The following is a 15217-nucleotide window of genomic DNA, read 5'->3' as shown; positions in this document are numbered from 1 at the left end:
AAAAATAATAATTTACTAAAAAAAAAAGTCGATTTTAGTAAAATTAAATAAGCTTAAATTACAAAACGAAAGCTCTCTAATTGAAACAATGAAAAAAAAAAGTCCTAAAAGGTTAACATTTTTGGTAAGTCATTAAAATTCTATGGGGTTTGGACGTCTGCTAATGTGTAGTACCTATTAGAATTGTACTTAACACTGACATTCAATATTGGGTTTAAATGTCTATCCTCAGATGTGTGGTTGGTTCCGTATTTACGTACATTCTAAGGGTGCATTACAACCAAAAATGAAATGTAAGTAGGTGCTGTAGAAATTCACCACCGATAACAGTACTCATCGTCCAAATTTGGACTTACTCGACTCGTCTAAAAGTGCCATAATCTACCTATAGATTTAACTTAAATCTCCTCGAAAATACATAGTAAACGAAACATAGAGGGCCAAGACGAATATCACCCTGTGACATTATACTGAAGTGTAACCAGTTAAGGCTAAGTCAAGTTTTTATGTTCGTTATACAAATTATAAAGTTAGTTTCATAAGTAAGTATAGGATGATGCTGAATCTAATGACATATTGATGAGGAACTTTTAGATCGATCCGCTTCTAGCAGTTTCGACAGAATTAGACCACTTCGATTTTATTCGAGTGTGAAGTATAACATTACGTATGTAATCACTTTTAGGTCAACTATCTCTTGCTGGGGATCCAGGGTTATGCAATTGATCTAGACCATTCTAACCCTAAATTGAAAAAGAAATCCCGTGCTTTTAAAGATTTTATTTAACGTCAAATATAATTTATTACATACAAGCCGTTACCCTTTTTAATAGCGGCTTTCGTACCGGATCACACGAAATATTGTGTGTAGTAATAAAATCGCGGGACTACAGGACTATTAATCTGGATCATAAGCGTTACACGACAAAAAGATAATGGGATGATCTTGTCGCATAAGACCTTCACATTATTTTCTTGCAATATCCGAGTTGCTTCGGTGCCAAATTGGATTGTTTTTGTTCCGAGTTCGTTTCAAAACTGTTTTAAAATTCAAGGAGATAATGTACTAGCGTGAATTACAAACTTAATTATGTAATTAATTCATAAGCATAAAGTTTAAATTTATTCTTCATTAATAAAGGGCAGGTGATTGACGACGTACACATTAATTTTTACAGATTTAGATGTACCTACTTATAGATTTTACCTATTTGGTATTTCAACTCTAATTTTTTTTAAAACAGTCCTTAATGCAATGAATACAATGTAGCGCCATCTAGTGAGTATTTGCTGCTACTAAAGTATTTTAAGCATTTAAGGCCATAATAGAAGGTATTTCAGCAAACGATGCTGCTTACATACGTGATAGGCACGTAAATCAAATAATAATAAGACTTTATATTAGATTTCATCAGCGCGCCTTAAGCAATCTCCACAAATTAATTTCACGTTTCACATTTGTACATAATTTTCTCTATTCTTCCTTGAAAATTATTTCCTTTTCCGATTATCATCACAAAGGATCTCATAACATTTCTGCTTCGATATGTATATTACATCATTACTTCAACAGGAACCGGAATAGTAGGAATGTACACGCTCCTTTGGTTGTTCCAAACACCCTAAAAGCAATCTGTTCAAACATCGTTGTAACAAAACAACAGGGGGTAGTACCGATAAATTCTCTTTGCTCATTTAATTGAATTGCTCTTGTGGTAACATGTGCTTATAATTGCTCGAAGTAACTAAACTATTAGGATTGTTTCATACAAACCAAAGATATGTATCTATATACATTGTACGTATCAGGGACGTAGTCATGAAGAGGGGAAATTTAGTGGTTCAAACCCCCTTCTCCATGAATAGGAGCGCGGCAAACAATTACTGTCAGGTACAAGTAATATGTTTCAAAGTTAACGAATTTGAACCGTTATAATATTAATTCATAAACATAGAGTTTAAATTTATTCTTCGTTAATAAAGGACAGGTGATTGACGACATTCACATCAATTTTTACAGATTTAGATATACCTACTTATAGATTATACCTACTTGGAATTTCAACTCTAATGTTTTTTAAAACAGTCCTTAATGCAATGGATGCAATGTAGCGCCATCTAGTGGGTATTTGCTGCTACTAAAGTATTTTAAGCATTTAAGGCCATAATAGAAGGTATTTCAGCAAACGATGCTGCTTACATACGTGATAGGCACGTAAATCAAATAATAATAAGACTTTATATTAGATTTCATCAGCGCGCCTTAAGCAATCTCCACAAATTAATTTCACGTTTCACATTTGTACATAATTTTCTCTATTCTTCCTTGAAAATTATTTCCTTTTCCGATTATCATCACAAAGGATCTCATAACATTTCTGCTTCGATATGTATATTACATCATTACTTCAACAGGAACCGGAATAGTAGGAATGTACACGCTCCTTTGGTTGTTCCAAACACCCTAAAAGCAATCTGTTCAAACATCGTTGTAACAAAACAACAGGGGGTAGTACCAATAAATTCTCTTTGCTCATTTAATTGAATTGCTCTTGTGGTAACATGTGCTTATAATTGCTCGAAGTAACTAAACTATTAGGATTGTTTCATACAAACCAAAGATATGTATCTATATACATTGTACGTATCAGGGACGTAGTCATGAAGAGGGGAAATTTAGTGGTTCAAACCCACTTCTAAAGGAATAGGAGTGCGGCAAATAATTGCTGTCAGGTACAGACAACGCAGTAGAAGCAAGAAGTAATATGTTTCAAAGTTAACAAATTGGAACCGTTATAATATTTTAAATTCGAATATAACGACAACACATTGGTCGATGCAGACTTCTATTGATGTCTGCACATAGTTTACAGATTTCGCTATTCAAAGACTAGCTCCACCAATAATGGAATTTAAACGAAAAACTTCCATGTTAAAATTGTTGTGTAGTCTTCCTTTGTATGCCGCAGTGGGCGATCGATCCCGGTGGTCGAGGGTCATAAATCAAACGCGGACAGTAGGCACAAGATTGCTTAACAAAAGGAACTTATGGGAAGGTTCTGGAAATATTCAGGAAGTTTCCATGACAGTACAGCCAACTGACGAGCATGCAACAACGACAAATAATTTTCTGATTGTTTTGTATAAAAAAATAATTGCTTGATGCCTAAAAATTATTTACTCGAAACCGATAAACTAATACTTGCTGTTTAACTGTTGTCAGATGTTGAATTGTCATTTTCTTTACTATATATCTATTTAATATAACAGACTGAAGGAAATTTGTGATGGAAGAGAGAGCAACTTAAATATCTCGCAGAGATTTTCATAGAAATACTACGATGGTGAATAATTAGGATTTTAAGTTGTCTGAAGCTTACGAAAATTACCTCATCTAGCGACCTTTTCTTGCTTGCTTTTTATTATATTTCAGACCTTTTAAGCACAGAATGTGGGTCGCATCCCTAATAATTTCCACGAGAATTGCAAAAAACAAAGGAATATGCGGAGGAAAACGTAAAAAATAATAATTTACTAAAAAAAAGTCGATTTTAGTAAAATTAAATAAGCTTAAATTACAAAACGAAAGCTCTCTAATTGAAACAATGAAAAAAAAAGTCCTAAAAGGTTAACATTTTTGGTAAGTCATTAAAATTCTATAGGGTTTGGACGTCTGCTAATGTGTCGTACCTATTAGAGGATTGGATTGTGCTTAAGACTGAGTTTCAATATTGGGTTTAAATGTCTATGCTCAGATATGTAGTTGGTTCCGTATACGTACATTGTAAGGCCATATTACAACCAAAAATGAAATGTAAGTAGGTGCTGTAGATATTCACTATCGATAACAGTACTCATCGTCCAAATTTGGACTTACTCGACTCGTCAAAAGGTGTCATAAATCTACCTATCGATTTTAACTTAAATCTCCTCGAATACACATAGTAAACGAAACACAGAGGGCCAAGACGAATATCACCCTGTGGCATTATACTGAAGTATAACTAGTTAAGGCTAAATCAAGTTTTTATGTTCGTTATACAAATTATAAAGTTAGTTTCATAAGTAAGTATAGGACATTTCTGAATCGAATGACATATTTTTGTGGAACTTTTAAGTTAAGCATTGTAATCATCATAAGGTAGTCAGTCCTAAGACTGATTGGACACTCACTTTCACTCCTTTCTATCCTGAGCTAATCTTCGCACTTCCCTAAAACTAGTACATCCCACATCCTTAACTATTTGCGAACAGCAATCTAATCTGGGTCTACCTCTACCCCTCCTAACTCCCGTTTCTGCCTCTAGTATGCTTCTGACCAGACCTTCATGTCTGAAAAGGTGTCTTACCAACGCATCTTGCCTATTTTTTATTGCCTTCCTTCTGTTCTATTCTTTCTAATACCTGTTTATTTCTAACCTTCTCTATCCACAGTATTCTCATCATTCACCTGTAACACCACATTTCGAACGCTTCTAACATATTCTTTTCCGCCGCGTCCACCGCCCATGTTTCGCACCCATACAGTGCCGTGCTCGAAACATACACCTTTAAGAACCTTTTTCGAATTTCTAAATTAACAGTTCGCGAACATAAAAGCATTGTACCAAGAGTTAAAAATTAGAAGAACATAATAAGGAAAAATGAAGGTACAAAGCTCTTTGTGCCCAGCTCGTTAAGCGATAAACGCTATAATTAATACTAGTCATAAAGAGGTGCTATGTTCCCAAAAAACTGTAGAATGAAACAAATGCCTCAATTTTCAGGGACGAGATAAATCCCCGTGATAAATTTAAGTCACCTCTCGAGACTTAACAACCCTAGCATGAAAATCAGGAGAACCATTTTGTTCTACGCTCGTTTAAATCAGAAATTCTTCTACTTCGCTGAGGTGATGCATGTGGAAATATTTTCTACTTGGAAGAGATTTATATGCGAACTCTAAGTGGCTCTTCTTCGGAACTAACGAATATAGCAAGAGAGTTTATTCATCAGTTAGCCACAAATCTTTCAAAAAGAAAAAGAAGTGAACGACTCTGTTTATGGCGGTGGATCGCATATAAAGACAGACAACAAATTCGGATATAATGACAGCACGGTGGTCAACGCGGACTTCTATTGATGTCTCCACATAGTTTAGGGATTTTGCTATCAAAGACTAACAGAATTTAAACGGAATTCTTAACGAAAAATTTCCATATGTTTCCTTTGTATTGTTACGAACAAATGCGTCAGTNCTTCATTTCGTCCATCTCATCTTTCTAACTCGAACTACCACCCACCCATTCCCACGATTCCCTAAAGCAGGCTGAAGAGGGCCTTCCGCCCTACCTTCCGGCGTAGTCCGGAGGGACTGCCCGCCCACCAGCATTACTGGCTGGTGGGAATGAAAGAGAGAGCAGACCTATGTCAGCACTTTTTTATATAGATTACAACAATGTAGCCTGGATAACTGAAAGGTCCTATTACAGTGTAAATCTGCAAATGATTAACCAGACTCCGACGGTCGATCGTATTTTTATATTCACAATTGTACTTATTATCGTTTCAAATATTCTCGCAAACTTTACTGTTGAATTTTATATTAATTCTCAATCCACCGTTCACTGTTCTAAATTAATCAATTAATGAATTTCATCTTTACCAAAATATACTATCCAATTCAAGTAATCTTTTTGTGTCACAAATTAAAATCCCCTAATACGTAAACGTTGCTGTAAATGTGGTCATTAAAATTTGACTTTGAAATATGATGCAAAAATCTCTGTCGCTGTTTTGCAAAAATCAATCTTGCAAGTTCATAGGTCATGATCACTTAGGGAGGAAACTGTAAGTTGAGAGTTAGATTAAGCTATCAAAAATTAAAAAGGAAGGGAGTCCCTCAACTTGCTTTCGTTATGCCCGAACAGTCCTTGAAATATTTTCAATCTAAGTTACAAACGGAACGTAATAATGTCTCATGTGGTATAATTTATTCGTTGTATGTGTTATGGTGACCCTGGACAGTAATTAAATAAAGGGGTATATGTCTCCCCACAGACCTATTCAGGTTACGTTACGTCAGACCGTATTTTATGCGAAACCGGAAACAAAATAGCAAGATAGCATTTTCCATGATCGTTAAGATTTTATTGCTTCTACTCGGTAAAATCCTTGCTTTTATTCAGTGAGATAACGGGATACTCGAAACGCTTCATAATGACATTTCCGTTTTCTAGTACACACGTACACATCCGATTTCCGTTACAGTATTTCTCGTACATAAAATATAAATATGTAGTTGACCAGTTCCTGCCCCTCTTAAATATAATATTTGAAAAAACAGGGCTGCATTAAGGGTTGTAAAAGTTTTTTTTGTGTTGAGTTGAGTTCCCAAAAATATTCAACTTTTACAACCCTTAATAAAACTCTGTTTTTTCAATTATAAATATGTAGTAATTCACAGGGTGTGAATTGTGAAATATATAGGTAGGTACATTTAAATGTGGCACACTATTCCTAAAAGGAGTCTGAGGAGGGCCTTGAACCCTACCCTCCAACACAGAGACCGTCCCTCCACTAGCATTAGGACTGATGCGAATGAAGTGGACTATAGGGTGGTTGATCATGATTTTAACCCATGAAATAGCACGACCTCACACTGTGTTAACAAGACGACAAACTTTGTCAAAAATTTAAAGGGGATGTTTTTGATCATCCATCGTATAGTCTAAACATCGCACCGAATGATTTTCTCTTCTTTCGACAATTGCAGACATGAAATTTCCAAGATAATGCCTTTAGTAGAAACTTGATGCCTTTAAGTCGCTTTAAATACTATATACTAGCGACCCGCCCCAGCTTCGCAAGGGTGCAGTGCTGATACTTAATATACTATTGAATGTCTTTATATACAACATTTACAGCTTTTTTGTCATTAGATAATACAAATACGTCTAGATGGTAGACGCGCTGGTAACAATCTAAAGATTTATAATTAAAAAGAACAATAAGAAAACTTAAATGCTAACTATGCAAAAGCAGTTTCCAGTTCAGACTTGTTATCAAGGCTCCAACGTGAGAGCAGACCTATGTCAGCACTTTTTTATATAGATTACAACAATGTAGCCTGGATAACTCNATAAGTCATTATTTCTCATAAAAAGTAAAGGATAAAAATGGTTATTGTGGGTTATCTCTAAGAGATAGACATATACCATCGCGGACTTTTTTTTAGACCTTTTTAAGATGTACAATACTGTAGTATATTATTTTGATCTATCTCGTAGGGTTTAGCCAGCGTTTGCAATGTAAGCGCAAAAAATGTGTTTATTTACGACATCACATTAGAAACCTCTAAAATTATCAATGTAGCAAGTATTATACATATACACCTTCCTCTTGAATCACTCTATTTATTAAAAAAACCGCATTAAAATCCGTTGCATAGTTTTAAAGAACTAAGCATACATAGGGACAGACAGCGGGAAGCGACTTTGTTTTATACTATACAGTGATAGTGATAAAAGAAATTATGAGTGCCGTCAGCATGGGGCAAAATAGCATTACATAGATAGTATCAGCAATTTCTGAAGCTGAATCGTACGATGTGTTGCAAACCTATTTGCAAACAATTCCTTTAAATTTTAATCATTGATTACTATACATCTATTAAAAAACCATAATGGCCGACAACAATTGAAAAAGAATGATGGCCGACAACTGTAACAATTAGAAAAGAATGATGGCCGACACTACGTCATAGTGGAGCAATAAAAATAGCAGGGACAGAGGGAAGAACTAGTTTAATTAATAATTACTTTAAACCCAGTAGAAATATGATACAAAACTGTAATCTTTATTGTCATAAAACGCACATTTAACTAATTACTGTAAAATAAAACGAAACACATGGCTACCTTTCTCATTCCATGCGACGAACATTGCTTTCAAACATGGAAGTCCATTAAGGAAGATAAACTTCTCGAGAATTGTAATTAATCTTAGTTCTTATTGAATGAGATGTTGTAAATAAGCTTCATTTTAACCTCTATAATAACGGCGCAAATAAATCTCAGGCATTCTGCAGTCAGACGGTCAATCAAAATGATCGAACGGCCTTCTTGATCCTGCTAACGACAATGTTGTGACATAGCGGACATTATCTGCAAAGTCTTTCGTCTCTGATATTCCCATTTAACTAATGGACTAGCCGCCTCAAATCCTACCGACGACAGTTAGGTACCAGGACAAATTACATTTGGAACATTATTCACCCTTATGACATATTGGTTTCCTAAATGTACTTTAAATTTAAATACATACAACCATTTGTACATGACCTCATGACCATGAACACAAACAGATCGTACTTATTATCTACATTCGAAAATAGTTTCATTTCCATTTCACCTTTCTCGTTCTGTTACTAATGAGTTTTAATTACTATATGCTGTTTAAGATAATTACTTACTTGAGAAGCCCCTCCACGCTTGAGAACGATAATCGCTGCTTTTATAGGATGTTTTGATGATATAGCTAAAATATTTTGCAGGTAGATGCTACCTAGAGGGCGTGCGGTTCTTAGCTAGGGGCTTCCACATCCCCGCTCAACATGCCAGTGGGAGGCAGAGTGGCCGGCAAAGTCACTGGAATTATATCAAACGGCTACGATGGTAAGTTATTTCAGTAAATGGGTACATTATAAATTGGAGAAGTTTGTTTAGGTAATACTCCCATGCAAAATTGATTACCGTATAGTCGATGTGATAATAAAACGGAAGCAATTTGAACTTCAACGGTAGATTATGTAGAACTCGTATTTTAAAATCTTATGGAGATTCACATGCGCAAAATACAGACCTTAATGTATTCATATTGTACTTTACAAAAAGACTGAGTCTACTGTTAACCATGTTCCTATACAATCAGGATAACCTGTAAACTCTGACGGCAATCATGTTTAGATGATAGAGATTGATGAAATCAATAAACGGGCTGAGTTTTGTCACTGCTCAACTCAAGGACAAGGTTCATAAGATGCAGTAGTACCTATACAATCCAAAGGGCTAAAAGTGGAATTAACTGGTTTCTATACACATTTTCAACAGGAACAGTAGACATAAGTAAAATAGGAATACAGAACCTGAAGGAATCGATTACAAAATTCTGTTGGTTCTTGTGACTTACTATTATACAGCTGATGGTGTTTTCTAGAAATTGATAAAAAATGAAGGTAACATCATTTATGTTATCTGCTGTATTTCAAGAACAAAATATAAAGGTCAATTAACAGAAAACCTCATAATCTCTCTACTGGTATTTGCTTCATTATCTTACTATTACTTATGAAATCGGAAAAATAATATTTCACTCACGATTTCCCATTTGCCTACAAGAAAAGAATGGGTTTACAACTGAATAATATTACAAAACCCTAAAACCCAGTGCTGTTGTTAAACTGAAGCAACCTACTAAATATTCCACCATTTAAAGTATGTTTCTATTTCAGAATTTCATATTTTACGGTACCCTTTACATACTTTTATCTGATCAGAGTTGGCATCAGAAAAAAGAGTAAATAAACTTCCCTGAAAAATATTACCTCTTCCTGGCAAACGACTTCCGATTTGATGTTATTTCCTTCAGACTTAAACAGAGAATGCTACTTCATGTTCACTTCATGTAGAATTTTTATTTAGTTGGTCGAGACGTGGAGATCCATCTCTTCTACGTTTTCTCGGACAATAAAACGCACTCTCAACTCCTGAATTATTAATGATATGCCTGTTGTATACAGTCCCTACTTCCCTGGGTTTACTCTTGCAACTAAATAGCAGTGAAAGGAACGACTAGGAGCTAGTTCGCTACACAAAGGAAAAGCGGGCATTCTAAACATTCATTTATTGTCAGTTTGATACAAGTACCTGCCGTTATTACGGTTAATAAAATGATACCTAGACATCAACTGCAACTTATTGAACCATACACCGGTCCGCTGAAGCAATAAACAAGTGACTCCTTCAATTTCGAGTCAATTAACGAGCAGCTGTCATTTTAAACAGCAACACATTGCACCTTTGAAGTACCACAATATATCTACTAAATTCAGGAGGACACCAGTTCGATTGCGGGTCCGTCCGTACTGGTCCAAGTTTTTCTGTAGATTCCTTGGGTCATATAGGCAAATGCTGGGACAGTATTAATGTTCCACAAATAATCTTGACTCTCTTCTGTCTTCATTTCATCCATCTCATCTTTCTCGTCCCAACCACAATCCACCCATTTCCACGATTCCTAATAGAAGGAAGCTGAAGATGGTCTTCTCCCTTACCCTCCGGTGTAGGTGGGAGGGACTGCCCGCTCACCAACCGGGCTAGCTGGTGGGAATGAAACACCCTAATATCATAAGGTCGTTAGTCCTAAAACTGGTTGGACACGCACCTCCACTCTTTCCTATCCTGAGCTAGTTTTCACATTTCCCTAAAACTAGAACATCCCACATCCTTAACTATTTGTTAACAGTAATTCAATCTACGTCTACCTCTACCCCTCTTAACTCCTGTTTCTGCCTCTAAAATGATTCTGACTAGACCTCCATGCCTGAGAAGGTGTCCTACCAACCTATCTTCCTTATTTTTTATTGACTTCCATGGAGTCCTCTGTTCTGATGATTTTAACGAATATACATGTACAGTTAATTGACTTCATTAACTATTTTCAAATTTCTTCTGTTTTGTTATCTTTAAGCTAATTTCATTCTATATGTGCAGATTTTAAATAAGAGATAATAAAGTCATTTGTGGAAAATTAGTTGATTAATTGAGCTGTGGATAATGACCCAATTTTCACAATTCTTAGTGTGATATTTTGTTTTGAGAAACGAATTAAGGGTTAAATATAGAATAAGGCATTGGCTCACAAGCCGATTAATAAACCAGGAAATACATTTTGCGTATATTTTAGTTCGCGTGTATGTTCTAGTAATTATTCTCAGCAGCGTCCTCACTGGATTCTAATCCGTGGACAGAATTGATAAAGCTGTTCAGGGGAACTATCAGTTTTCCCCGTTTAGATAACGATATGCAAATGAGCACAGGGAAATTATGGGTAGTGACATTATGTAGTCTGTTCCATAACTACATATTTCTAGTCTGAAAGTGCATTTTTGGTACCTATGGTAATAAACCATAACCTATTCATTAGCATGTAAATTGCACAAAATGGTGCTAACTGGAGGTTAATGGTGGACTGGTTGATATTAGTTTGGCAGATGAAGTGCCATAAATATTTGGAGCGACGGTAATTCAACCACCTCGGCATTTTCATATATACAATATGAGCTCTAATACCAGCACTGCATTAGTTTTCAGAAGCTAGTCTTTTTGCCTGTTATGTGTTAAGTTTGTTTAAGGCTAAAAAACGAAACACAGTAACAAATACAAATTAATGTCAAACGACAACGACCTAGCGGTTTGGCCTACATGTTTAGACCATTGCTTAGCATACGGACTTTGGCACCGCTCCGCTTTGGTCCAAGTTTTTCTGTGGTTTCTTTGGATCATTTAGGTAAATGCTGGGGCAGTAATATTCCACAGATAATTTTCCGGCGTGGTACGGAGGGACTGCCAGCCCGCCAGCATTACTGACTGGTGTGAATGAAATACCTAAAAGTTTCTTTCTCCTAGCCACCAGACCACACCGTTTATGTATTCTTCTAACAAATCTGCATTATACGAGGGTGGATTGATAAGTTTCCGGCCTAACCAAGAGATGACGCCACTAGGCCTACCTTGAGGTGACATTCTATAGTACCATCCTTGGATAGCTTGTAGCTATAGTTTCAGCCCGATCTCCTTGCTAGTGTAGGTTTGACAGCACGCTGAACAAGACGCCTCTGTGGTTTTCGTAAAAATGGAAAAGCAGGAAAATCGTNCACCAGTTCGATTGCGGGTCCGTCCGTACTGGTCCAAGTTTTTCTGTAGATTCCTTGGGTCATATAGGCAAATGCTGGGACAGTATTAATGTTCCACAAATAATCTTGACTCTCTTCTGTCTTCATTTCATCCATCTCATCTTTCTCGTCCCAACCACAATCCACCCATTTCCACGATTCCTAATAGAAGGAAGCTGAAGATGGTCTTCTCCCTTACCCTCCGGTGTAGGTGGGAGGGACTGCCCGCTCACCAACCGGGCTAGCTGGTGGGAATGAAACACCCTAATATCATAAGGTCGTTAGTCCTAAAACTGGTTGGACACGCACCTCCACTCTTTCCTATCCTGAGCTAGTTTTCACATTTCCCTAAAACTAGAACATCCCACATCCTTAACTATTTGTTAACAGTAATTCAATCTACGTCTACCTCTACCCCTCTTAACTCCTGTTTCTGCCTCTAAAATGATTCTGACTAGACCTCCATGCCTGAGAAGGTGTCCTACCAACCTATCTTCCTTATTTTTTATTGACTTCCATGGAGTCCTCTGTTCTGATGATTTTAACGAATATACATGTACAGTTAATTGACTTCATTAACTATTTTCAAATTTCTTCTGTTTTGTTATCTTTAAGCTAATTTCATTCTATATGTGCAGATTTTAAATAAGAGATAATAAAGTCATTTGTGTAAAATTAGTTGATTAATTGAGCTGTGGATAATGACCCAATTTTCACAATTCTTAGTGTGATATTTTGTTTTGAGAAACGAATTAAGGGTTAAATATAGAATAAGGCATTGGCTCACAAGCCGATTAATAAACCAGGAAATACATTTTGCGTATATTTTAGTTCGCGTGTATGTTCTAGTAATTATTCTCAGCAGCGTCCTCACTGGATTCTAATCCGTGGACAGAATTGATAAAGCTGTTCAGGGGAACTATCAGTTTTCCCCGTTTAGATAACGATATGCAAATGAGCACAGGGGAATTATGGGTAGTGACATTATGTAGTCTGTTCCATAACTACATATTTCTAGTCTGAAAGTGCATTTTTGGTACCTATGGTAATAAACCATAACCTATTCATTAGCATGTAAATTGCACAAAATGGTGCTAACTGGAGGTTAATGGTGGACTGGTTGATATTAGTTTGGCAGATGAAGTGCCATAAATATTTGGAGCGACGGTAATTCAACCACCTCGGCATTTTCATATATACAATATGAGCTCTAATACCAGCACTGCATTAGTTTTCACAAGCTGGTCTTTTTGCATGTTATGTGTTAAGTTTGTTTAAGGCTAAAAAACGAAACACAGTAACAAATACAAATTAATGTCAAACAGCAAACGTAGCAGCTCCCAACTAATTTATCTAAAAGTAACCACCAAGTTCAAATTTCAGTATGACAATTTATTGGTGAGGGAAATTACTCCCAAGATGGCGTTACTTTTCCCCGATGGATTGCGCGCATTGCACTTTGTCAAAAAATCAGTCAAAAAGAGAGGTTTCTAAACTCTAAAACAATTGGAGTTGCTTCTTAAAGTTTCGCTAGCACTACAGACGAGCTTCTTCAGAGATCCTTCCATCTCGCATGCTAGATGTGGACAGGTGACTTCTTTTTGTTTGTTTCGTTTTTCCTCGAAGAGGAGAAATCTTCAAAAGATACCGCCCGAAGGGGGATAGTGTCGTATTCCCCAATGCGCCTACCGGCTAAAACCGCTCCTAAAGTAGGGAGATCAACCCGCGTATTATACATCAAAAGGAAGGTTCAATAGAAAGAGTTTGGCTGCGGGAAGGAGATTGAGAGTAGGAAGGAAGCATTGGGCGAAAACGGGGATGAAGTGAGAATCGATGGCCTACCTCGGATGAATTGGGTAGGCACTCGCGCTAAAAAAGCGAAACTAGGAATGAGCAAAAGGGAACAAAAATCAGCTCAGAATAGAAGGTGGCAGAGCCTTATCAAGCGGTCTTTTGGTTTAGGGGCAAAGTCGGAAAGTGTCAAGATGGGCACTAAGACCCTGCAAGTTGTATTTATGCCGGTGGGTAAGAGGTAGGTCTTTACCGTTCGAGTGTTCCTGAAGGTCGGATTCGAGATCTGGTTGAATATAAGGAACTCCTCTTCTTGTTAAAGTTCTTCGGATGTTCTTGGATCTTCGATGGTCTCTCTGACCTTCCTGCTGTGATAGCCGTTACCGAAGCTAGTAATTTATAACAGGCTTTGTGCTCCTTGAGTCTCGTTCCCATCGATGTATTACTGGTTCCCATATGGACCTTTCTGCAGGATCTCTTTTGTCCTTAGCTGATCTCATGGCCTTTACCAATTTGTCAAATATCGCCGTTCCGATCTCAATTTGATCGGTTTCATGGACGATCAACTTTAAACCAAGTCAGACTCCCAATAAATAGTTAGGTAGTACCTCCTGACAACGACCTAGCGGTTTGGCCTACATGTTTAGACCATTGCTTAGCATACGGGCTTTGTCGCCGCTCCGCTTTGGTCCAAGTTTTTCTGTGGTTTCTTTGGATCATTTAGGTAAAGGCTGGGGGAGTAATATTCCACAGATAATCTTTCATTCTCTTCTGTCTACATTTTGTCCGTCTCATCTATCTCACTCGAACCACCACCCACCCATCCTCCACGATTCCTGAAAGGAGGCTGAAGAGGGTCTTCCGCCCTACCTTCCGGCGTGGTGCGGAGGGACTGCCAGCCCGTCAGCATTACTGACTGGTGTGAATGAAACACCTATTATTATATCTAGGGTTGCCACCTTTTCAGGCTTTACATAAAGTATTTCTCGACTAAAAGGTTCAAAAAAGAAGTGCTCAGCATAAAAATAAAGTATTTCATTTTTTGTTTCTAAAAACATATTTTTTGTTACACCTAGCAGCCAGTAACAAATTGATGTTGCTCTTAAATACATTAATAGTGTCTAAACATGGCAAAGATTTAAGTAAACTAAAAGTTCATTTTTAATTAGTTTTAATGAAGGTTTATTCCTGTCGTCCCGCCACTTTGCGTTCATAACAGAGAATACTCTTACTGATGAAGTGGTCGGAACGGACAGCAAAAGTGACGCTGCTTTGAACAGATTTGGGAAATCAGGTTGTTCCTTAAATATGGCTTGCCATTTTTCTGTGCAATATTATTGATGTAAAAATACTCTGAATTTAGAATAATCGCTTACAAAATTACGATGTTTACTTGAGGCCTTAAACAAAGTATTTTTGCGTACTTTATGTGTCTTGTAAAGTATAACGTACGCACAGTCGAAATAGAGTACAATACTTTATAATAAAGTACGG

At 36.7% G+C, this 15217-nt stretch overlaps 1 protein-coding gene across 2 annotated transcripts in view; it reads left to right on the top strand.

Annotated features, from left to right (window-relative positions):
- LOC108737812 overlaps window positions 1–15217 on the top strand; it is a 62140-nt gene that overhangs the window by 39875 nt on the left and 7048 nt on the right. For both annotated transcript variants that reach the window (XM_018470917.1, XM_018470918.1), the window contains exon 2: window positions 8534–8654. In XM_018470917.1, coding sequence (XP_018326419.1) covers window positions 8594–8654 — 61 coding nt within the window. In that variant the 5' untranslated portion in view covers window positions 8534–8593. The remainder of the gene's footprint in view (window positions 1–8533; window positions 8655–15217) is intronic.

The sequence above is a fragment of the Agrilus planipennis genome, unplaced genomic scaffold (genome assembly GCF_000699045.2).
Source record: "Agrilus planipennis isolate EAB-ADULT unplaced genomic scaffold, Apla_2.0 scaffold3, whole genome shotgun sequence".
Taxonomy (NCBI): Eukaryota; Metazoa; Arthropoda; class Insecta; order Coleoptera; family Buprestidae; genus Agrilus; species Agrilus planipennis.
Note: the sequence above shows the minus strand (reverse complement) of the source record. Positions and strands in the feature narration are given on the sequence as shown.